General features: G+C 42.7%; 2 protein-coding genes across 2 annotated transcripts in view; both read right to left on the reverse strand.

Moving 5' to 3' along the window:
- Positions 1 to 19: 19 nt before the first annotated feature.
- On the reverse strand, positions 20 to 8,832 carry pcnx4 (pecanex 4). Its single transcript, XM_079287073.1, has 11 exons — positions 8,711 to 8,832; positions 7,322 to 8,096; positions 7,041 to 7,220; positions 6,104 to 6,642; positions 5,882 to 5,982; positions 5,520 to 5,642; positions 4,540 to 4,900; positions 2,681 to 2,784; positions 1,503 to 2,602; positions 1,202 to 1,388; positions 20 to 1,031 (listed from the first exon to the last, which is right to left on the reverse strand). The coding sequence occupies exons 2-11, from the start codon at positions 8,017 to 8,019 to the stop codon at positions 780 to 782; spliced, it is 3,645 nt and encodes a 1,214-aa protein (XP_079143199.1). The 5' UTR covers positions 8,020 to 8,096; positions 8,711 to 8,832; the 3' UTR covers positions 20 to 779.
- A 9,041-nt stretch (positions 8,833 to 17,873) lies between these two features.
- Positions 17,874 to 23,433, reverse strand: part of lrrc9 (leucine rich repeat containing 9) — a gene marked incomplete at both ends in the record, with an annotated part of 11,755 nt that continues 6,195 nt past the window's right edge. The window contains 10 exons of the mRNA XM_079286144.1: positions 17,874 to 17,907; positions 18,022 to 18,178; positions 18,411 to 18,597; positions 19,528 to 19,653; positions 20,553 to 20,621; positions 21,465 to 21,682; positions 22,113 to 22,240; positions 22,752 to 22,885; positions 22,991 to 23,099; positions 23,218 to 23,348. Of these exons, the coding sequence (XP_079142270.1) occupies positions 17,874 to 17,907; positions 18,022 to 18,178; positions 18,411 to 18,597; positions 19,528 to 19,653; positions 20,553 to 20,621; positions 21,465 to 21,682; positions 22,113 to 22,240; positions 22,752 to 22,885; positions 22,991 to 23,099; positions 23,218 to 23,348 (1,293 nt within the window). The remainder of the gene's footprint in view (positions 17,908 to 18,021; positions 18,179 to 18,410; positions 18,598 to 19,527; positions 19,654 to 20,552; positions 20,622 to 21,464; positions 21,683 to 22,112; positions 22,241 to 22,751; positions 22,886 to 22,990; positions 23,100 to 23,217; positions 23,349 to 23,433) is intronic.

Raw genomic sequence — 23,433 nt, forward strand, 5'->3', positions numbered from 1 at the left:
TGAAACGTAACAAAACAGCTTCTGCCAAGCTATTTTATTATAAGTATACACAGTTAAACATACAAAAATCAACAATATGTGCATAAGAATATGGACAAAGTCATTCTAAATTGTAAACAAGTGAATTGTAAACAAAACAATAGCACTAAACTACTTACACATACAGCAAGACTTACTCAAGGCACATCCTTGATATCTTAACACATTAAAACTCTTGTCCCGTTTTTTGTGGACATAAGGGGGGGGGGTCACCAAAAATATTGCAAAATGTAAAAATAATGATAAAACTGGAGGTATGCAGCAGGTGTCATCTAGAGGAGAGGAGGGCAAATGTATTCACTTCTTTTTAAGCACAAACATCAACAAACAAACCCAAAAGCGTGTGCTTTGGTGGAAACCCATCAAGGATTTTTTTTCTTCAATGTGCTGATCTAGGAGGTAGTCCACATTGTCAGTTAAAATCTGACATTTTGCAACTTGTACAAGAGTGCAGTTGTGATGCAACTGCTTCTTCCTCTGTAGTGCAGGAAATAAAGCACTAAAGTCAAATGAATGTGAAAACTAAGTAGGTTCCCAACGGACATCAGTTTTCTGAACTCAAGTGAGTCAATGGTTTAAAAAGCTAATTGATTGAACATTTCTCTTGACTTCGCTATAGCTTCCACATGGATTTTATGACAACTATTGACTTTGGAAATGGACATTTTGCTGCGGTAGTACCGACTGAAAAACATCCTCCTACCTCTCCAGAGCATGTTCAGCAGAAAGGGCAGAAGATGTCAGAGGCAGGGGAAGTGGAGGGGGGCTGAGGAGTAAATTGGGTATCCTAGAGGGGGATCAGCTGCCTGAACAGTTAGGTTCCTTAGCATGAAGGGGTGAGCCTGGATGCTGTAACGCTCCTCGTCATCATTGGTAGCATACAGGAGCTCCCAGGAAAGGTTTGCCCACTGGCCTCGCACTCCCTCTCCATTCAGACGACCCACTTGCACCAGCTGCTCCTGCAGGGACAGGACTCGCCCTGTGTAGGTACCCTGTGGACAAGGACAGTCAATGGTGCAAATGAAATACACACATTTCACAGAGATTGGCTCTAAATTGCTATTTTAAATACCCTCTTTTTATTCCAATTACTGAATAAGAAAAAGCTGTAGTTAAGGTATCAACAGTGTGGCTTAGACAATATGTAAACAAGTGTGATTACCATAGCGAGGTCATGTCCTAGAGAGAACAGGAAGGGTTTCTCCTGAAGGACACTGTCGTGCCAACCTTTCTCTGTCACCAGGCCAATGTACCAATCCCTTTCATATTCCTCCAAGGTGCTGAACAACTCCTCAGGGGACTCCATGGGCCCTAGACTTGCCTGATCAAACAGCAGCTTGAAACTGAACCTGATGGCGAACATAGAGGCAGAATTCAATCAAATATTTTTTTCCCCCGGACGTAAAAATAATTCTGAACCTGTGATCAGTTAGCAAAACCTAGAAACTAACTGCCAATTTTACCTGAAAGCCCGAAGTGCAAGCTGGTAAAGTTCTTTACTTGAGGAGAGCCAGTCGAGTCCTTCCGTCCATGGTATGTCTCCACAATAGAGTCTGTATACGTAACTGGGACTGGTGAAGGCAGACTCTGCTCCCAGTGAGATGAGACATGAAAGTGCAACCTGTGCATGCAGCTCTTTCAAAGCGTCATCCTCCTTCAGGGCTTTGGTCATGTCCTCTGAGGTCTCGCCCTGCACAGCATGCCCAAACCGCCCCAAGGTGAACCGAAACCAGTCCTCAGGAAACAGAGACCTGAGCTGCAGCAAGCGGGATGGTAGCAACGGTACAGTCCTCCACGCTGTCGGGAGGTTGAACACCTCCGACTGGGGGCAGTTGAAGTTCAGCTGAGGGAGAGAGCCGGGACTGTCTCTGAAGACCTCTGAAATCCGGCCTTTATCCACTGCTGGCATCCCGATGCCCAGAGGCTGCAGTGGCTGCAGGGCAGAGAGAGCCATGTTTTCAAAAACGCTGTCCATTCCTACAGAGCCTGGCAGAGAGGCCCCTGTCTGCAGCGCTGCGTGTCCAGGCTGCGCCTCTGCGGTCACTAATGCCACTGTCCGCCTGGCTGGTTGAGGTCCAAATAAGTCGTCCTCATCTGACCAATCACCAAAGGAAGTCAAACTGGAGCTGTCCTGCCTGAACCTGAGAGAAGACACATTGGATTCCACCACGACAGCCTCAGCTGGCGGGTTACAGGTGGTCTGAGCCAACTGGGAAGACTGGGACCTCCTGCCTCCAACCCCTGGCCCTTCTTCATTGCTCCATAGAAATCCTTTATGCTTCTGCACACAGTATCGGAGGAGCAACCAGACCAGTGCTTTCAGAAAGTCATCCTGAAGTTTCCTCAAGTTGTCATGAGAGTCGATGATGCCAGAGAGGACATTTCGGGCATCAGAGTAGACTCGCACTGCAAGGGCAGCACATGGGGTGAGGGCATTTCCCCAGTGCAGGTTAAAGCCCTGGGTGAAACCAAGCCGCTCGGGGCACTCAAAAGCAGCCTCGAACACCTCATCCACCCTCCGTGCTTCCACTGTGTGGCAAGATGTCTCCTGCAGCTCCAGACCCTGTAACAAACCACATTGTACTATCATGTTGTAAATGACTGCAGTGATTCTTAAGCCAAAAACGGAAGGATTCAGTACCTTAATGTTGACGGTACAGTAGCCATAGCCTCTCTCCAAGATCATTATCCAAACCATGCGGTCCTGAAAGCGCCCAAGAAAATGAGAGCCTGGGGCTAAAGAACCTACAGATGGGGGAGAAAATCATCAGCCATCCATGCATCCAACGTGTAAAGAGATCATGTAACACGCACACAAGTAATGGTGCAGATTCCTTTCATTTTGCATCAGCTGTGCGTCCCTCTGTTGACTCTATGGATAACATAGCTACTGGATGAGCTGCAGGGAGACATGTACCATCAGTTGTACAGGAAGTTCATGATACTGTTTTAACTGCACAGAGATCTAAATATTACATCTTTTCTTAGCCTTAGTTTTCCATTAGTCTCTAAAAGTTCCCTCCTTTTATAGAAACGCTGGCAAAAGACAGACATTTATTTCGACAAAGATGAACACAAAGGTGATGGAGGCTTTTGTTTGAAGAGGACTAGCACTCGCTCAAGAATAATGTCAGGTCCCATGACGACATCTCAGAATAGTCCCAGTCGTACCTCATGATGGAAAGTGACAATCTGGGAATACTCCTTCCCGCTCACTGCTCCACGGCCCCCCCAGTGTGAGCGAAGCAAGAGAACACTACAAACCGCCATCGCTGGACTGTCAGCATCCACCTAACAAGCTCTTATTCTGAATTATACATCACAGCTACAGCACCCCAAGCTCACAAAAAACAAAACAAGTTTGAGTGACGACATCGCCTCAGCAGCTTTATTCAGTTTTGAAAAACCCATAAATGATGATTCTCTACTTGCTCCGTTTCTCCTGATCGAGCACAGAACAAACTCCCAGCAGCAGCTCTGTTTGTCTTACGAGCATTATGCGGTTAATGGTGTGGAAAGATTTGAATGTAATGAATACAGATCAGAGTTAAATAATTTTTTTTTGGGTCACTTCACGGGAAGCTCAACCGGATCATGCAAGTTTGCATTACTGCGAGCAATTCCAAAGAGCTGCTCCCAATAACATTCCTCTTACTATTAAACCATACGAGGTGATGGTTCAACGCTCTCTGATCTGTATACTGTCCCTACTTTACCCACAGAAAGGTTTAGCCACTGCAATTATAGTTCAAGTTAGGGGGGGTGTCGTAATATAACGGCATTGTTATATTTAAAAATGAAATGTTGATATGTTAATAATACACAAATGATAAAATAATTAATAATCCACCGCCTCTTAAATTTGCTTTTGTACAGTTATGGATACAGACTCACCTCCCGACACTCGTATATTGAGTGTAATTCATTTGTCAAAAAAGAGACATAAACAATAAACAATGTTAAAGATTGATTGAAATTTTTTTTTTTACTAATTTTCTCAAGATATTTTAAGCCACGATAACAGTGCATTGATAATCTGATATTGTGACAGTTCCAGTACAAGTCAAAACACACTGTAGTAAAACTAATATTAACTTTAGAATATTGTAAAAAAACAAACAAAGTATTAAAACGTGAATCTAATAAAAATTAATCCAACTGACAAGTTAACAAATTAAGAAAATATCGATTACAAATATTTTTATCACACATTTATTATACAAATAAAATGTGTCATGTATTATTATCCCAAACATTTGTGAACTATTAACTGATGGGTAAAATATATATTTTTAATAATAAAAACAATTATTTGCAGCCATTATTTAGATCTGATTGTAATATACTTGAATGCTCTCAATGAACATTATAATAGAATATTGCAAATATAGATTTGCGGACCATATCAATTATAATTTTGTGAACAATATTAACTCGTAACAAGATTTTTTTTTCAAAGAAAACACCATAGAAAGAAGATATAAAGGACGGACAACTAACCCAGTGACCCTCTTGCAAAGGCCGTCCTCAGAGCAGAGGCCAGACTTCCGCTCATCTGCTGGTAGAAGATTGAGTCCGGGCAGGGACAGGCGGTACCTACGGGGCCCGGCCAACTGCGCTGAGGCCTGGGGAACCCCACCAGGAAGATGGGCAGGGTGAAGAGGGGCAGCAGAGGGGCGGAGAGAAGGGCAGACAGGGTCACCACCGCCAGCAACAGTGGACATAGGGAGGCATTCAGAGCCAAGAGGGTTCCTGCCGACTGACGGCGCTGCTTCTTCTCTGTCCAAGATGTCACCAACACAGTCAGGGTGAACTTTAGCTTGGTGAGGAACTGGGTCAGTCTGTCAATCAGGAGGCCCACCTGGATTAGAAACACACATAACGAGCACTGATCTACTGAACCACCATCCGGTCTCATCAGCTGATGTATATGTAATATACTGTAGGTTTGAGATATTTGTGTGCTTCATTTACTTTATGTTTTTACTATTTTAATAACTGCTGACCACACCAAAAGTTTGGAAAAATGTCACTGAAATATTATGAATATATACACTCAGTGGCACCTTTATTGGGTATACCTGTAAAATCCAATGCAAACAAATACAATAGCTCATTCTCAAATTCTACATTTGCAAGGATAATAATGGGCCGTTTTGAATGACACTGCCAGAAAGGCATTTTAGCCATATGTTTACTATTGAGGTGGTAGTTTGCTGAGGTGTTGAACTGGACTGTGTGTTATTAACGTTGGTATTGCCTTCACCTTCTGAGTGTGTGTGTGTGTTCAGGGCAAAATGTGGCCTGGAGACACCCACTTTGCCAGGTGTTTATTTTTCTGTCAGATTTTGTGATCATGATAGCGTTGCAACCATGCAAGATGCAGTCACAAAACTTTACAGATGTGTATGACCCGAGCAAGGGGGTCAAAGAGGCCATTGTGTGGTGAAAATAAGGGACAAAATGAGTGTTGACCTCACCAGAAGAAGCTGAACTCCAGTGCCCAGGTTGTCCCAGCCTGGCAGCGTGTTGTTTCCAGCTGCAAGCCGCACCAAGACCACCACTACCATCTGCAGCAGAGCATCCTCTGAATTCTGCCAAACCTGCACAGGAACAAAATGCAACCACTGTGCTGAGCATAAAAAAGAAAATTGTGCAAAAGGTACCAAGAAGACATGTTTTTGATTCTCAAACTTTTCAGTGATTTTTTTTTTTTCCTGGTTACATTAACTTGTTAGCTTGTAGTTACTTTAAAAAGACGGTATTTACTGTAGCATATATTTTCTGCATGTTCTGTTCATATTGCTACATAGATTCTGAGCAAGCGTGAGTGTGAGCATACCACTCGAAAGGCTCGTGTGAATCCCACACTGAGGGAAACCCTGTGGAGCAGATGCAGAGATTTGTCCATAGACAGGAAAGCAATCATTGCAAATGGAGACACTGTGAAGTGAAACACAGAGTAATTGCGGGTCAAAAACACATTCAGATACAAAGCACTGTTTTTATCACAACTGAGATTGGACAACATCAGACTTATAAACACACATTACAACAAGCTCACCAAGATAAAGAAGGACTCTTCTGATTGCTGCAGCAATGTACAATCCTCTGTTCCTCTGCTTGAACTTCTGCACATTGGACATGCCTTTAGGGTACAGGGGATTGAGGAACACCCCTCCAAAAACATAGGCCCCCTGGATTTCTCTGAGAGCCCAACAGCAGCCGAAGAGTACGAGGAGGAGGTAGCTGACAGGAGCCTGGGGTCCCGTGACCCAGCTCTGGGACTGAGCTGAACCGAGGAAGTAATGAAACAGCCCTGCCTCTGCCATCGCCACCAAAAACAGGCTCAAATATAGCAGAAGCTCCCTGCAGCCCAGAGTCCAGCCAAAGGAAGTGGGAGGAGGAGGTGGCGACCCCCCTCTTCGTAATCCACGATCCCCAAAAGCTGCCCTGGGACCTCTGCGGAGTGTGCCAACCTGGCTGAGGTCCAGGCTCAGCAGAAATCCCGTAGAGATAGAGAAGAGAACCACACCCAGTGTTGACGGGATGAAGTAATTACACACAGCTACGCCAGCAGATATGCCAAACATCAACAGCAGCCTATGGGACAACGTACACACAATAGGTCAGTGCTGATGATGCACAGGTTACCGTCACTGTTGTCATTCCAATAGGACTATTAGAATCTGATGAGAACTAGTTCCCCATAAAACACATAATGTGAATAAACAAAAACTGTGTTTGGCTCAAACTTCTGCTGTAAAGGTACTGCTTTAAATTACGATATACAAGTATCAGGCACACAAAATGATTGTATGATTCCATATAACCAGAGCTTTCATTCGAGCCAGATATTCTTTATATTGAGCTCATGGCATAGGAGGGATCCACTGGTGTCATTTACAAACATGTTGTGGTTGATTATGTTTCAGATTTTCTACTGTAGTGTGAAGCTGCAGATGAAAGCGAAGGCTGAAGCATGCTCTTTCAATACGTACCTGAGGTTGCTGGACATGGGCGAGCCTCCTAAGCCAAAAACAAGAGCCTGCTCCATGCCCCAGAGGAGCAGGGCATCAAGGGGGGGCAGTATACCTAGCGCCCACAGCAGAGGTAGGAAAAGGAACAGCACATGCAGAATCTGGCTTGCCAGTTGGAGCTCAGGGACCGGGCCTGAGAACCTAAATCAGAGCAAGGCATTGAGATGAAGTATGGCAGCAAACGTTTTAAAAATTCATTCTATAAGAATGATTAATCAGATAACTGTGTTGCTGTTGCTCACCTATCAGCCACGTCCACAGCAATGAAAATAAAAATGTAGAGGGGCCGTGTGAGTGGGGTGATCTCATAAGTGTCCTGTGCCTGGAAAGTTGCCGTCTCTGTGGCCGTATTTACAATGAGGGAATACTCAGCTATACACAGTGTCACCCAACTCAGGACAAAGACGACAAGGGATATGCCAATACTGCCATAAAGAGCCGTCAGTCTGCCAAGGAACACGTACCATGTCCCAAAGCCACAGAGCACCCCAGCTAGCATTGTATGCAGCACCACATTCAGTCCAAAACGCTTTCCCGGGGCAATAAATTGAACCGTCTCTGGGCTGACACAGTGGGTGAATTCCACATCCTCTTCATCAACCAGGATGTTGGGGGCACCTAGTCTCTCCACGGTGCCACTCCTCTGAGCAGCAGACAGTGCCAGGGCCTGGACACCCACTGCAGCCCCGAACATAAGCATACCAGAGAGCACTGTGGCGTGGAGCTCCTGGAGCAGCTGCAGCTGGCAGAGCAGCGTACCAATGCCACCAAAAAGCCATGGTGTCAAGAATAAGACTACCTGATTGACATAGACATATGGTGGGGCACAGTAGCCCAACTTGAAGCGTGGACCCCCCAACAGCGTCTGGGGGAAGCGCTTCCAGAAGAACTCCTGCTTGTACTCATTAAGAAGGGGCACATCTGGCCCCATTCTGACCATTCCCAAAGGGGTGGCAGGTCATCTCCACACCGCTGAAGTAGGGGGTCCATTCATCGTCCCAAGCAAAAGGAAGCGGTCTGTAATGAAAGCACATCTTCAGTTAGCAGGCAATGGAGACATAATATTTAAATCAAACAAACCTGAGATGCCCAAATACGATATATTATTGACATTGTCATACAAGAGGACCCCAGTCTTTGCCGCACATGTAGTAACGTTACACAAACTGAAGTTAAATAAGTTGTAAATAATACAACTTTTAACTTCGATTCTCTCAAATTATGTTGAATGCTGTCGTTAGCATCTGATATTATTATGAGTCTCCAATAAAAGTGGATGTTTTAATGGCAAACGCACACAAACGGCAGAGCAACAGCTGCTGAGTTGCCATGAAAACATCCCACATAAGCAGTAGCCATGGATGCGCTAACGTGGGCTAACCTGTTCAAGCTAGTACCCGGACATTTAGAGTCATTTAACCAAACCAGGTAAATAGCTCACAGTAAATTAGTTTCTGCACCTCCCCGAGACTGTTCTAATATTTCTATGTTTGCTAGATATGTTGTTGTTGTTGTTTTCTAGCGATGCCAGAAAGTCTTTTCAGCTTGACAAACCGTTAGCTTGCTAGCATTAACAGGTAAATAACAGCAGGTTGGCAACCTGGGCTGACAGTGGTTGAAGACTAACTCACCGTTATGAGCAGAAAAAACAGCTGCAGCCAAGCTATTTGACGATATCGGTCGAATTATGGGGAAATAGCCGGAAATCTCCAACATTTACATTAGCAGCGAGCTAATCGCTTGAATGCCAAGCAACATCGGCATAATACACAGACAGATTGTAACCAATAGGAGTGGAGAGTAGGAGAGAGCGCGTCCCTTGATTGGTTGAAACTCTTACGCGCCGCCCATACATCACCCAACCCCGCCTCCTTCTCTGCACAAATCATCATAACAAAGAGAACAATATTTATGAAGGTTAATTAAGGTAAGGAAAAGCCATCAGCACATTCAAATAAATCACTAATGATTATGGGTCAGTGTTGCTGATCTGCAAAATGAGGATGTGTCAGTACTGTCCCCTATTTGTATCTAAATGCGCACGCACCTGACACCGTCTGTATATGAGTATGTTTTTGCACATTTAGTTTTTCTCTGTATTTTAAACATGAACTCATTAACAGCAGTTGCGTGTTGGATGTTCAGTAAAACACAGAACACACACAATGCACAGAGTGGTATGCGCGCTCCGTTGCACAAAATTGCCAACCAGATCACCATCCAGATGAGTTTACCAATATACCAACAACATTCGTAACACACTGGATTATAACGTTCAGATGGGATGCTGCGATTAAAACGGGCATCGTGTACCTGTGCAGTTAATCCACTGACCACTTGTGCACGGTGCGCGGTGTATAGAAAACGGACAAAAACATTGCCACAAAGCTGTCGCGGTTGCTGTTTGACAGGTGACATGGGACATTTTTTTCATCAAGTCAAAGACCGTCAATATCATATCGGTATAAGACAGTTCTATCAGCCTCAATTTTACCAGGGTACGTTAGGCAAGGCAAGGCAAGGCAAGTTTATTTGTATAGCACATTTCAACAACAAGGTAATTCAAAGTGCTTCACATAAAACCATTAAAAGCATGAAAACACAAGGCAAAAGAAAAGGAGATTTCAAAAACAATTTTAAAAGTGTAAAAAATAAAATGCAGTAGTAAAATGCAGAAATGCAGGAAATTGATTAATATATTAATTGAACATGGTTCAATTAAAGGCAGCAGCAAACAGAAAAGTCTTCAATCTTGATTTAAATGAGCTGAGGGTCTCAGCAGACCTGCAGCTTTCCGGGACTTTGTTCCAGATATGTGGAGCAGAAAAACTGAACGCTGCTTCTCCATGTTTAGTTCTGACTCTGGGAACAGAAAGTAGACCGGTCCCAGACGACCTGAGGGGTCGGGATGGTTCATAAGGTAGCAGCAGATCAGAGATGTATTTTGGCCCTAAACCATTCAGTGCTTTGTAAACCAACAGCAGGATTTTAAAGTCAATTCTTTGTTGGACAGGAAGCCAGTGCAAAGACCTCAGAACTGGAGTGATGTGGTCCACCCTCCTGGTCTTAGTGAGGACTCGAGCTGCAGCATTCTGAATCAGCTGCAGCTTTCTGACGGACTTTTTACAGAGACCTGTAAACACACCGTTACAGTAGTCCAGTCTGCTGAAGATAAATGCGTGGACAAGTTTTTCCAAATCCTGTTGAGACATAAATCCTCTAATCCTTGATATATTCTTCAGGTGATAGTAGGCTGATTTTGTAATTGTCTTGATATGGCTGTTCAGGTTGAGGTCTGAATCCATAACTACACCTAGATTTCTGGCTTGTTTTGTGGGTTTTAACATCAGTGACTGAAGCTGAGCGGTGATTTTAAATTGTTCGTCCTTGGTACCAAAAAAAATGACTTCTGTTTTATCTTTGTTTAATTGAAGAAAATTCTGGCACATCCAGTTGTTGATTTGTTCAATGCAGTTACCCAGCCCTTGTATGGGATTATAGTCCCCTGGTGACATAGTTATGTCGATTTGTGTGTCGTCTGCATAATTATGATAACACACTTTGTTGTTTTCCATAATCTGAGCTAGTGGAAGCATGTAGATGTTGAACAGAAGAGGCCCCAGTATTGAACCTTGGGGAACACCACATGTCCTTTTAGTCAGCTCTGATGTGTAATCAGCTACAGACACAAAGTATTCTCGGCCCTTCAAGTAGGATTCAAACCAGTTAAGTGCTGTGCCAGAGAGTCCCACCCAGATGTTTAGTCTTTCTAGGAGTATGGCATGGTCGACCGTGTCGAATGCAGCACTGAGATCTAGTAAGACTAAGACTGAACTTCTGCCATTGTCTATGTTTAAGTGGATGTCGTTGAAAACCTTAACAAGAGCAGTTTCAGTGCTGTGGTGCTGTCGAAAGCCTGACTGGAAAACATCAAAGCAGTTATTTATATAAAAGTGTGTTGGTAGAATATCCAAGCAGCACGAGGATGACTTCAGATGTTGTATGATGTCTTCTAGGCTTCTACGGTCGATTGAATGAAATTGTGTCATGATATTTGAATGGATGTTAAATCGGGACAACACATATCCTGTGGTTGGTGTGGAGGCACTGACTGCTTGTCTAATTTTCTGAATTTTGTCAGTAAAAAAGGAGGCAAATTGATTGCATGCCCAGGTGGATTGGAGCTCAGCAGCTACCGACACTGGAGGGTTTGTTAGCCTGTCGACGGTAGCAAATAAGGCGCGTGTATTGTTCTTGTTTTTGGTTATGATGTCAGAGAAGAATGACTGCCTTGCATTTCTAAGTTCCAAATTATATTTGCGAAGTCTGTCTTTATAGATGTCACAGTGAACCTGGAGATTAGTTTTTCGCCACCTGCGCTCACCTTTCCGACACTCTCGTTTCTCCATTTTGACCAACGTAGCATTTCTCCAAGGAGATCTTTGCTTACCCGAGACAACCTTCACTTTAGTGGGTGCAATGGCATCAATAATATTTTTAACTTTAAAATTGAAGCCATCTACAAGCTCATTGACTGAGAGACAAGAGAGGGCTGGTGTGGAGGAGAACTTCTGAATAAATAGTTCACTGGTGTTTTCAGAGATGTAAAGCTTTGTCACAACCTTGGTTTGGACATTTGTGTGCAAGGAGATTGCACTCTCAAAGAAAACACAGAAATGATCAGAGAGTGCAACATCAGTCACAGCAACCTTGGAAATGTTTACACCTTTGGTGATGATTAGGTCCAGAGTCAGATCATAGTTATCAAGGACACCACATAGTTCTATAGACTCTCTGTCCTGGGGATTATCAACATGGATATTAAAGTCACCAACAATAACAACACAGTCAAAATCAATACAGATTACAGACAGCAGTTCAGTAAACTCATCAAAGAAGGTTGCACAGTATTTAGGCGGTCTGTAAATGTTTCGGAATAAAGCTTGAGAGGAATTAAGAGCCACATATTCAAAAGAACCAAAATGACCAAAGGACATCTGCTTGCATTGAAGAGAATCATTAAATAAAACAGCAACTCCACCTCCTTTCTTATGCGCTCTTGTTTCACTCATGAAACTGAAGTTGTGAGGTGTTGATTCAATAAGAACAGCTGCACTGTTATCTTGATTTAACCAAGTTTCAGTTAAAAACAAAATGTCCAGTTTGTGCCCAACAATAAAATCATTGATTAAAAATGTTTTTCCTGTAAGAGACCTGACATTTAATAAAGCTAGGTTTAATGTGGTTAAAGCTTTCTTTGCCCAATTTATTTGGACAGGCTGACGAGGAATGTATGTTAAGTTTGATACATTAGCATGTTTACTATTGTTTCTTCGCAGCCTCACCTTTCTTTTTCTATAAACTTGCAAGACAGGAATTGAAGCGGCTAGCTGCATACAGGGCCCCGACTTTTCCTGGAGAGAGTCATTGGTGTCATTAGCCTTGTAGCCTGGACCCAGAAGATATCAATTATTTCCTCCATCTGGTAGGGGAGACAGCGGACGGTTGTAGAGCCGTCGGGGAGTGTGAAGAGGTGTGTGTTTGGTTCCAGCAATGACCAGCTTTTTCATGTTGTCAGTGAACTCCAGGTGGGGGGAGGATGGGGAGAGTGTGAGAGAGGATTGCGATCCAAAGTATGGACCCGAAATAGCTGGGGAGGGAGGTAAAGAATCCTCGTCTAGGAAGGGTGGGGAAAGTGGGAGATCGGAGGCGAAGGCGGTCCCTGAAGATGAGGATGGAGACTCCTCCTTTTGGCTGTCGTTAGGCGGGGGCATCCTTCCCGTAAGGTCTCCATGGCGATGCTGTGTGGTTATCTCTTGTTTAGACTCCTCTTGTCTCTTGTCCTTGGCAGTAGGGACAGACGAGTGACGCAGGGAGAAAAATAGGTTCGAGGTAAACAGTTTTACCCCTGACTTGTTCAGGCAAAATCCATGCGCTGCAAAAAGATGTCTGCGCTCCCAGAAAAGGTAGAAATTGTTGATAAAATGTACTGAATGGTCAGCACATGCAGTTGACAGCCATCTGTTCAGTGCAAACAGCCTGCTGAATCCTTCATCTCCTCCTCTGACTGGTGGAAGAGGGCCACTGATAAACACCTCAGCCTTGACAGAGCTGACTGTGTTTAACAGATCAATAAAGTCTCGCTTCAGAACTTCAGACTGTTGTTTCACAATATCACAGCTTCCTGTATGCACGATGATGTTTTTCGCTGTGGGATAGTCAGCCACGATGTCCAGGATTTTGTCTCTCATGTCAGAGACCATATCTTTCGGAAAGCAGAGTATTTTGGTGTTCTTGCTGCACAGTTTTCTGACATCTTTTACAGCATAGTCACCAACAATCAGAGTCTCAGGCCCAGTCACTAGCTTTGCCTGCGGCCTTTTACTCTCACATTGACTCTCAGTTCTTACTCCGCTTTGAGGAGATAGCTGCTTATCCAGGTCATCAGATGGAGATTTAGGATCCTGCGACAATGGAGCAAATCTGTTTTGAAGTTGTAGGCTTGGTTGTTGTGGAGGTGTTTTGCAGGTTTTACTTTCCTTAGCTGTCCTTGGCTTTGTCCGTCTGGGTGCAGGGGTTGAGGAGGAGTTCTGCCCGTGTGCTAGTGCAGGCCAGCCAGTCGCATCACAAATGCGTTAGACTGTGATTGTCAGTTTTTGTGTGAGTGGGAATAACTTTCAACTGTCTATATTAGAAATTGTATTGTTTGAAAAATTACAAAACTACAGGAATGAGTCAACTAAAAAAATGCAGATACACTCCTCAATAAATAACAAAGGATCCAACTTGCTTCCCACTGAACAATGAAAAGACCATCCCTCTTTGCAATAGTAATTACATAAAATTACACATTAAGGGTTTGTTTATCCTCCATCTCCTAAATATATTCATAACCGCTCTCTTGTGTCTTTAAATCCTGATTCTAATGCGCTTAGTTGACCCCAAAATCTGACAGAGGATTATAAATATTAATGTTACATTCTAAATCCTTGTTATCATGTTCTTAATACAAAAAGAGCAAATCCTACAAGTATTTTTTATTATTTCAATATTATGAAAGTGTTTGTGGTCAAGTGTCTGCCTCTCCAAAATGTTTTAAATTTAGAGAAAAGGAGGGCAAAAAGGAGGATCATGAAGTGATCAGCAAAAAGCCAAAATATCAACAGAAAGAAAGATAATAATCTGGAGCCAAGGAGATTACATTGTTGTTGTTATTCTTCACTGGGACTGGGATAAGGGTGAGCAGGACGTTTTGTCTCCTCATCTTGAAAAAGCAATTTCTTCTCTGTGTAGGACACAATAAACTACAACAACAGAAAAGCCTGTCAGTCACAACAACATGTATTGCACATTGTAATCCTCCCATAGCACCACTTATTTAAAACCATTACTCCATTTTTGTTATAGCTGCCTGATGAAGAATATCAACTTGAATTAAGACTTACGAGTTATTAATGGATGCAAATGCAAACATTATGAAATAAAAAAGGCTGATACCAAATTGGCTAAAATCTGAAAAAAGCAGACATCTGACGGTGGTCTGAAAATTGATTCGTGTTAAATTTACAAGGAAATTGGATATTTGTCGGTTGTTTGGTTACCATGTTTTGGCCATTTTAGCCGAGCGACGCACGCTGTGTGATTGAAATAATGTGATAAATGATACACAAGTTCAATAATGTGATAAATCGCAGGCAAGTCCAGAAATGAAAACTAGTTAAGATTTAATGCTGCCATCCAAAATATCTGCACAAAATAAGAACATTTTCCTTTTCAAAATAATTGTCACTCTCACTGCATTCTTTTATCTGTATTTCCTCTCTCTCCATTCACTCTTTATTCCAGGGAGCCTCACAGAAAACAAATTACAGGAAAATGACAAGCGACAACAATAACTCAGGGACAGATTTCAAGAGAAGCAATATGGCAAGATTGTTTTTGAATCGAGGATGTATTTGTGGGGATGAAAAATGAACTCTGGGACATAATATGCACCTTTTGAAAACAAAATAATCTATATTTTCATAATCTGAATTTGTTTGCCATCAGCAGCCAAATGTGGAGAAAACATTTTATTTTTTGAACAGCAATTCCAAGTCAAGTGACGATGTAATTGTAACCTCTACTGAAGCTCTTCTAACGTTAATACAAGCTGATAAATGTGTAATGCATGTGGAGTTGTTGAGTGAATGCTGTTCATCCATTACATGTACAGCACATAATGCTTTGATACACATTGCACAAGATACAGCATTATCTTCAGCATCAAACATCAATCAATGTCCTCATCCCTCTCACTTCACCCACAACATCAACCAACACTGGAACCTGGATAGCAGTGAAAACACGGTCCATTCAGCAATTATTCACAGAGTCTTGGACTAATGGTGCTCTGAATTCACAGACAAATGTAGGGAATTAGTGGACCAGAAGTAATGGCCCCATACAGAGCATGTGTTTTTCTATGTGGACATGTGTGTGTGTGTGTGTGTGTGGAGGGGGAGCATCATCTATAACTGATTCAAAACAAGCACAAACATGTCTAATTATGAATCCCGGCCACAACTGTATGACCGACTCACTTTCCCCTCTCCACCCTCTCTCTGTCTCTCTTTCTCCCCCTCACGAGCCAGGCTCCATATCAGGCAGATGAAAACATAACCTGTCACATTCCATCCCATTCAACCAGCCAGGAACCATGTGGTCTACTCACATGGAGGAGTGAAGAGAGGGAGAGAGATAGACAGAGAGAGCAGTGCATCTGAATTCACTCTGGACCGATGAATTATTCACAATCTTTATGCTAATGTCATATTAATGTTAAAAATACTGACAGATATGCAAAGTGAAGCACACTGTATGAAGTGGTATGCTCACTATAAACTTACACATAGACATACAATTGCATTAAAACAGTGATATTTCTAACATATCCACACTGCACATACTGTACAAATATAAAGTGCGTAATTGTGCTTTGCAATACCTAATGCATTTGACAGCTCTTCCAGATCTGTGCATTCGAGATTTTTTTTATATGTGAGTCCATCAGCTGCCATTTGATGTCAGGCAGAGCAAGGTAATGACAGTGCACTCACTTGCACAGTCATTAGCCCCGCTTAATGCTGGGAATTAACACAAATTAAGTGAAGTTAAGTACATGCATTAGAGGAGCTTGTTTGGGGAGAGCTTTTCACGGTTGTCTCCGCATGTTCAGCAAAGGCCACACAGGCAGGGAACACAAAACTAAAGCATACGCACATAACCGCCCTCAACTGATAAATTACTATCTGCAGGGCAAGTGGTAAATACATCGAGGACTGATTAGCGGTGTCGTACAGGGAGAGCTAATGGAGCTCTAAGGACACCTAGTGGTCACATTACCGCCACAGAGTTCAGGTTGATTAGAAATATGACAGAAAATGTTGCTGCTTCTACAAGAGAGATTGGGATGGGGGGGGTGTTCTCACTGTATGTGCATATTAATATGCACGTGTTTGTTCTGGGTTTTTTTCTGCTGTTGTTTTTTGTTTCTTACTTTTTTTCGATTCAATTTGTTGTATGTCATTATCACTATTTTATACTGTCTATATTTTCCTTTCATGCACAAATGGGATACTTTATACATCTAACATATTGCAAATGCACTGTAAACCACCATCATCTGTTTTTACTCCTGGCTTAAATGGATTCAAAGAGAAGTCCATTGGAAAGGGTGTTCTTGGTAAAACTCTGCTTTTGTTTCCAGTATTTGGCAAATGTGTTTCTTTTTTAAGGAGTATGTATTGTGATAAAGTACAAACAATAATTTAACTCTAAAAGAGGTTGGTGTCTGCACAGTGGCTTGATGAAAACAGATGTCTTATCTAAATAATTTCACATGGGGGTTTTCATCATGCAATGATTAGTTTAATGGTCCCAGAAGGAACCACGTTTCAGCACATACTATGGGCTGTATCGTCATTTAAGGCTCAGACTGGTGTTTTTGTGAACTACAGGATTCCAGGCTCAACTGTCAGGAAGACAGGAAGGATTATAATCTCATGTTCAGCAGAACTAACATCAATATCAAATAGAGTGGGTTCATTTCCAGTTACAACACACGAGATTTGCATATTAGTCAAAACTGCGGAGGGGTTTTCGAAAAGAGGCTAACATGATGAAACTGACAATCTCTGAAATCCGTTTGGACCTCATTCAAGATTAGATCTTTATCTGAGTGACTGCAAATGATTGTCCACAGAGAGGTGTGCTAAAGCTGGATTATCCACTTGTTGGGGATCCTTTTGACCCCATGGAAGCAGCATGCCAGCCTCACACGCCCTTACATCTGTGGGTGTTTTTTCACTTGTTTGGGGCCAAGGATGGGATAGCAGCAGAAATGAAACCAAAACCTCTCATCCTCAGATTACCATGGTTAGTGATCCACATATGTGGATAAAAAACAAGGTCACAGTCATTATAAATGAAAGGGATGCACTACATGTAACCTTGAAGTAACCTAATTTTCTTTAACACCAAACATGCTTAAACGTAAGAGTGCCAAAGGTGATTTATTGATATGTAAACAGCAAAAACATTAAAAAAAGGTGACAGAAAGTTATTTATTGGCATGTCAAAAAACTATCATACATAAGTGCAGAAGCTCATATACATTAAGGCACGCTTACAATAACACCACGATCAAGATATGATGCCCTAAAATACGACGACATATGATCGTACCACACGGCTGTTGCATGTGTTCACCTTTGTTACACCTTTCATCACAGTATGCGCCACCTCTTGGAGCTGCTACACAGGGGGAGGTTTTCCACCATTTGGAAATCTGCAGAATAACAAGTATGAGGAAAAAGTCAAAGTGTATTATATTGTCTTTAAAACAGATCCCTCACATTTTAAAGAAGCATTATCATGTCTCTTGGATTTTGGATTTACCAACCTGCTGTCTTGCTCCTGGCTGGGATAGGTTATGATGACTCTGTTCCCATCATGAAGGAGACCTGTGGTTGGCAGGTTGCTTCCTGTTATTTGAACGTGTCTAAATGTATTGTCAGCTTGGCCGTTACGAACGGCGTTACCGAGCCTGTGCTTCTTGTCTGAATTGGGAATTAATACAAGGGTGTGGAATCAGGGGTGTCAAACCGGTGGTTAATACAATACACAGTACAGTTTTCTGCTATATACAGTATATATACTAGAAAGTGAATCATTTTAACTGTATTATAACTTAAAGAGTTAACAGTTTGTGTCGATCTAAAGCTTGTTGTTACACACAATCATATTCATCAAGAAACAAATTATCTTCAAGAGGAGAAATATCACACTCACACTTTGTGGGATGAGGTTGGGCCTCGTCCACATTACTTGGCAGGTTATCTTGCCCATGCATAAAGTTCCGTAGTCCTCCACCTATAGTCATTCCTCTTAGAGGGATGTTTCGAGGCATGAGGGATAGCAGTCCAGGTAGGTTTATGACAGCGGTAGGAAGAGAAGCTCCAGGGCATTGGCAGCATGTCTTTAAGAGAAATATTAAATAAGGACCATGAGGAAGATAGACGTAATATTCCAGAACAGGATTATATTTTAAAACAAGCAGATATTCAGATAATGTGAGACTCTAACTCAATGTCTTTGACCGACTGACATTTGCATCCTAACGCAAACAGTTTCTCTTTTCTCTTCCTTCCTGTGGCCACTACTGTCACTTCAGTGTGGCCACTCCTCCTGCACACTTGGAGAAGATTGCATATTGTTCCACATATACAAGCATCTTATAGGGGAATAGTAAATACTACTCATCAACAACAATGTTCAAATTCAAACAAAAGCAGAGGCACAACATATATTGACGGTCAACCGAGATGACAGTTATGAGAGTCAATACGGGAGGTTTGAGTTTGTGTTTTTAATGAGAAAACCCAGGACTGCTGCTCTGTCATTTCCACATCTATGATGCTAACAAGCAGAGGGGGTCCTGTTGACCTGGCTAATAGGGGGTAAATCCACTGGTGCATTATCGGCCGGGCACATTTCATCTAATCAGCAGGATGATGCCAGCAGGCTTAGGCTGCTTTTACTGCCTTGGTCTCTCATTACATGGACATCAAATCAGTCAGACTGAAAGAGTTTGATCCAAGCTTTTCCCCTTTTTTAGCGGCTGTGGTTCGGTTGTTGACATTTTGATTCTTTCAGTTGCACAGCATCTTACCTAATAAACCATTATGAGCTTTTAACACAGACAAGTTATTTGTTCATAGGTAAGAAAACACTAAAGCCTTTTATTTAATTTTTTGTCCTTAAAGTGATCAAATTCAAACAAAAATGAAAAACAATACTGTACATTGCAATACCACGAATACCTTTGTGTCCTCAATGGTAGCTACGACCCTGCACATATATGTATATACATTCTGTGTGCAATTGTTTCTGAGTGTGCAGTTCTCACTGATGGATCAGCACTGAGGGGTTCAGCCATGGTCCTCTCCTCTCGGGTGACCATCACTTCGTCCAGGACCTGCAACTGGGACAGACGGAGTACGATTGCTGGTCTGTGGAGAGAATTTTTGGCCACCTGGAAGAAGAAAAAAAGCACCTGTTTGATGAAACAACCTGGTGAAAAATGATAGAGTTCATCAATATTATTGTGGAGCATTAGTGACGCTTATCCTGAGACATCTGGGATAAATATGATGCTATGTGGGTCCCTATGTAGTTATCATGTTCCCAACAGCTGTTCCAGTGACCCAGCTGACAGCAGCAGATAGTTCCCAGGTGAGGGCACCCTCTGGCCTGGGTACAAATTCAGCCTGTCCAGTCACAGAACTTCATGTTCCTACAGGACACTGCTGCTGTGATGAAGTTGTGAGTGCGTGCCAATGGATGTCCAGCGGAGAGGAGAAGACAGACCTTGGCTAGGGAACATGGGTGAGGTAGCAATCTCATGCTGTTAACGGCAGGAGGTATAGTCTCCAGGGTTGCTGTTGGCCTCTACCCACTGGCAGGATTAACCCCCCCTATGTGAAGAGAAGGGGGATGGGGTCCAGCAGAAAAGAGGCGCCCACAGCTGAGCATTGCCCAATGGACTATAGGGAGGCCCTGGGTTGCAGGCTCTGTTCGGGCCTGATGAGCTCCAGATGGGTGATGTAACCAGGCCAATAGTGCCCTGCCATTTGGTCAAGGGATTTGTCTCTGATGCCAGCCAGTTTGAGGCACAGCAGATGGCCCATCATGTAATCGCTTAATTTGGAACCAGAGAGTTACACCAGGATAGTGGTTTGGATTGTGCAAGTGAGAAATTGAGCCTGTGAGCGTGCTTTTGATCATTTGTTAGCGAGTGGAAGAATTCAAAGTGCCCTATGACTGAAAGCTAGCAGATTCACATAACTAGGCAAAAGTCATTATAGGAAAACCAACTTGGAAAATACTTTTTCACATTACCTCAATATTCTTTAATGCACTTGTAACACTTACAGGGTTGCCAATAACAGAGAGCTCAGTCAGCGAAGGAAGAACTTCTAGTTTTTCAAGCTCTGTGATGTCCTACAAAAAGTAAAGAAACAAAGATTTGATTTAAGAATCTTCCACTTCCTACCCACTCATTTTGCTCTTCTTTCCCACTGGTCGTAGCCTCCTGTGTGTTGAAAATGGAGAGATTTGTATCAAAGCCGGACCTTTCATAATTTTGGATTAGGGAGGATGGAAGCAGCTGATGGGAGAGATTACACATGTGAGCTCTCATTAATCTCATGAGAGAGTTTGGGCATGCACCAGGGCATGGGGGTGTTTTTTCTCATTCCCAGGTTTATGGTTGCATTTGGCTGCAATTCAAAGACGCCCCCACTGTGAGAAGTGTAGGGCTGGGATGATTGCTGTATTTCATTTCTTAATTGAATGCATGGAAACATTAAGGATGAGAAGGGAAGAAGGAACTAGCAACAAAAGTGCAAATCACTCGCCCCGGGTGAGAAGCAGATGCAGACTGAGAAGCTGATTACACGTTGTCCTGATTGTTCCCCTCTTTCTTCATACACACGGACCTGACCTTCAATCAAACTTGATTCTCCTTAATGCTACCCCTCGCATGCCACAGCGGGGTGGTAATGACTCATGATTACTACACTTCATGTCCTTACAAATGCAGGGAAAAGTAATACTGTTGCACGCTGCATAAAATACATTCGAAAACATCTGACACATTTTCATATGAACCAATCAGTAAAATCTGGTGGTAAATCAAAAAACTGCACAAAAGCTTACCGTGACCCTGGTGGTTACCTCAGGAAATCACTGTGTGAGTCATTATGGCAGTTTTATTAAAAATCAGAATATAAACATGAAGAAAATCCAGCATTTTAAGAGAGCACGGCTGCTGAAGGAGATTACCTGCAGCTTGTTCATGCCAAGGAAGAGCTTGCGGAGCTCAATCAAAGGATTGAGATGGTTGAGCTCCCGGATCCGGTTCTCTGCTAGGTGCAGTTCTCGCAGGACGTTCTGGGCTATGAAAGAGTTATCAGCCAGAGCTTTGATCCGATTCCTGTCTAACACAAGCTGTGTGAGCTGGTGAAGCCCCTCCAATCCTTCCACCTGGCTGATCTCATTACCTATCGCAAGAGAAACCTCGTCAAAACAATAAAAAGATATTTCAAACAATAGTCTGATATTTCTATGTATAAAAAAAGAGGCAATTAAACACCCTAAACAATACAAAATGCAGCGTTTAAAAGCAAAATGAACATTTGTTGGGTGTTAAAAGCACTGAAATTTACAGAGACGGCTTTGAAAGCAAAAAATGAAGAATGGACAAGTAAGCTTGGCTTTGTGGGACAAATCCCTCTGACAAAGATAAACTCAATGAAAAGCCATCAAAAACATCTGAAAGAAAGTCAGTGATTCCTTTCTTCAGGTCTCATCTCCCACCTGGCCTACAGTCTATGGGAGACTTTGCTCTCAGTGTTTGCCTTTTCACAGGCTTTATGCACTGCAATTTCAACAGGCCGTGTGAGGGAGGGGTGGTACGCCAGCCATACATACCTTGAAGGAAGAGTGTTTTAAGATTGGTGAGCCTGCTGAGCTGCAGATTGGCCATATTGGAGATGCCATTGTGACTCAAATGCAGCACCTCCAGGCTGCCCATCAGTGGCTCCAGGGGCCCAGTTTCCCTTAAACAAAGTCACAGAATGACAGCTTGAAACCTCTGTGGTTAAATGAACATCTCTTTCTCCTTCTGCTGCCTAATTGAACTGGTCAGACCTCACACACGCAGACCACCTAAAGGCAATCACAGTCAGGGCAAACAAAACCATGTCCTGTCACAGCACTGCTTATGTACTGGTTTATAAAAAAGGATGTAGTTGGAAGATCATATAATTAATCCCACGGTATACTGATACTTAATATATTTTTGACATCAATATTTAATTTGTTTTAGGAACTAAATATTCACTTATGTGGTAACAAATCAAAACATCTTGAAACTGTGTTTACAACTAGATTTTTAGGGTGGTTTATAGACAACAACTGAGACAAAAATCAGATACAACTATCAAGAGACAGTTCATCCACTGGGTGGTCAGTGCTGCCCCCTAATGGTTAGAGTTTACACATTCTTCACACTTGGCAACATTGTAAAATGTAAAAATACATGAGCTTGAAAAATAAGAACTGCGTTACCCTTTGCCTTTAGATGGGCTCTGTTGGCCGTAACCACTGGAGTGAACTTTGCTGAACAAAATCTGCCTCTTTGTGAGAGGAGCCTTCCGTCTGGGCAGGATGGACTCAATGTGGTTGTAGTTCAGACACAGAGCCTATAAAGAAGACACTGGAATGTAATGTAAATAATGTATTTGTTCATGGCTCAGGTGCATTTCAAGCCAGCCTGTTGTTTTTTTGACATTCAGTGTAATTTGTACTTTGATGTTGGGCAGGTAAATGAGGCCAGAAAAAGAGGTGAGGTTGTTGTGGTCTAAGTTGACGCTGCACAGCCTACAGAAGAGGTCGGCTGGAGACAGATCAACCATCCTGTGGAGGAAACAAACCCATTTATTTTGCCTTGTCTTTCAAACTACGTAAATCACTATAATCCTGCTCATTTATGGACGTGTTTTGTGTTTATATGTCTGTTTAGCCAGGCTGTTACCTAATGGAGCAGGACTGCAGGGTAAGGTCGGCGATGTCTGTGTAGTTTGAGTGGCCCAGCTTCTCTGCTACCATGTCAGGGGTTAGTCTTCCTCCAAACATATCCTTTGCACTTTCACACTCAGTCACCTTCTAGAGAAAACAACAGCAAATGCGAAACAATATCTGAAAGGTTTGACTGGTTGCCGTTGTGGGTAAATACCACTGCAATGCCAGG

Source organism: Melanostigma gelatinosum (assembly GCF_949748355.1).
Source record: "Melanostigma gelatinosum genome assembly, chromosome: 16".
In the NCBI taxonomy this organism is placed as follows: Eukaryota; Metazoa; Chordata; class Actinopteri; order Perciformes; family Zoarcidae; genus Melanostigma; species Melanostigma gelatinosum.

Coding starts and splice junctions, on each gene's coding strand:
- pcnx4 (XM_079287073.1), bottom strand. CDS start 8,019: ATGGTCAGAATGGGGCCAGATGTGCCCCTTCTTAATGAGTACAAGCAG. Junction 2,785..4,539: donor CTTTGCAAGAGGGTCACTGG/GTTAGTTGTCCG, acceptor CCCCATCTGTAG/GTTCTTTAGCCCCAGGCTCT. Junction 1,032..1,201: donor TAGGACATGACCTCGCTATG/GTAATCACACTT, acceptor CCTTGTCCACAG/GGTACCTACACAGGGCGAGT.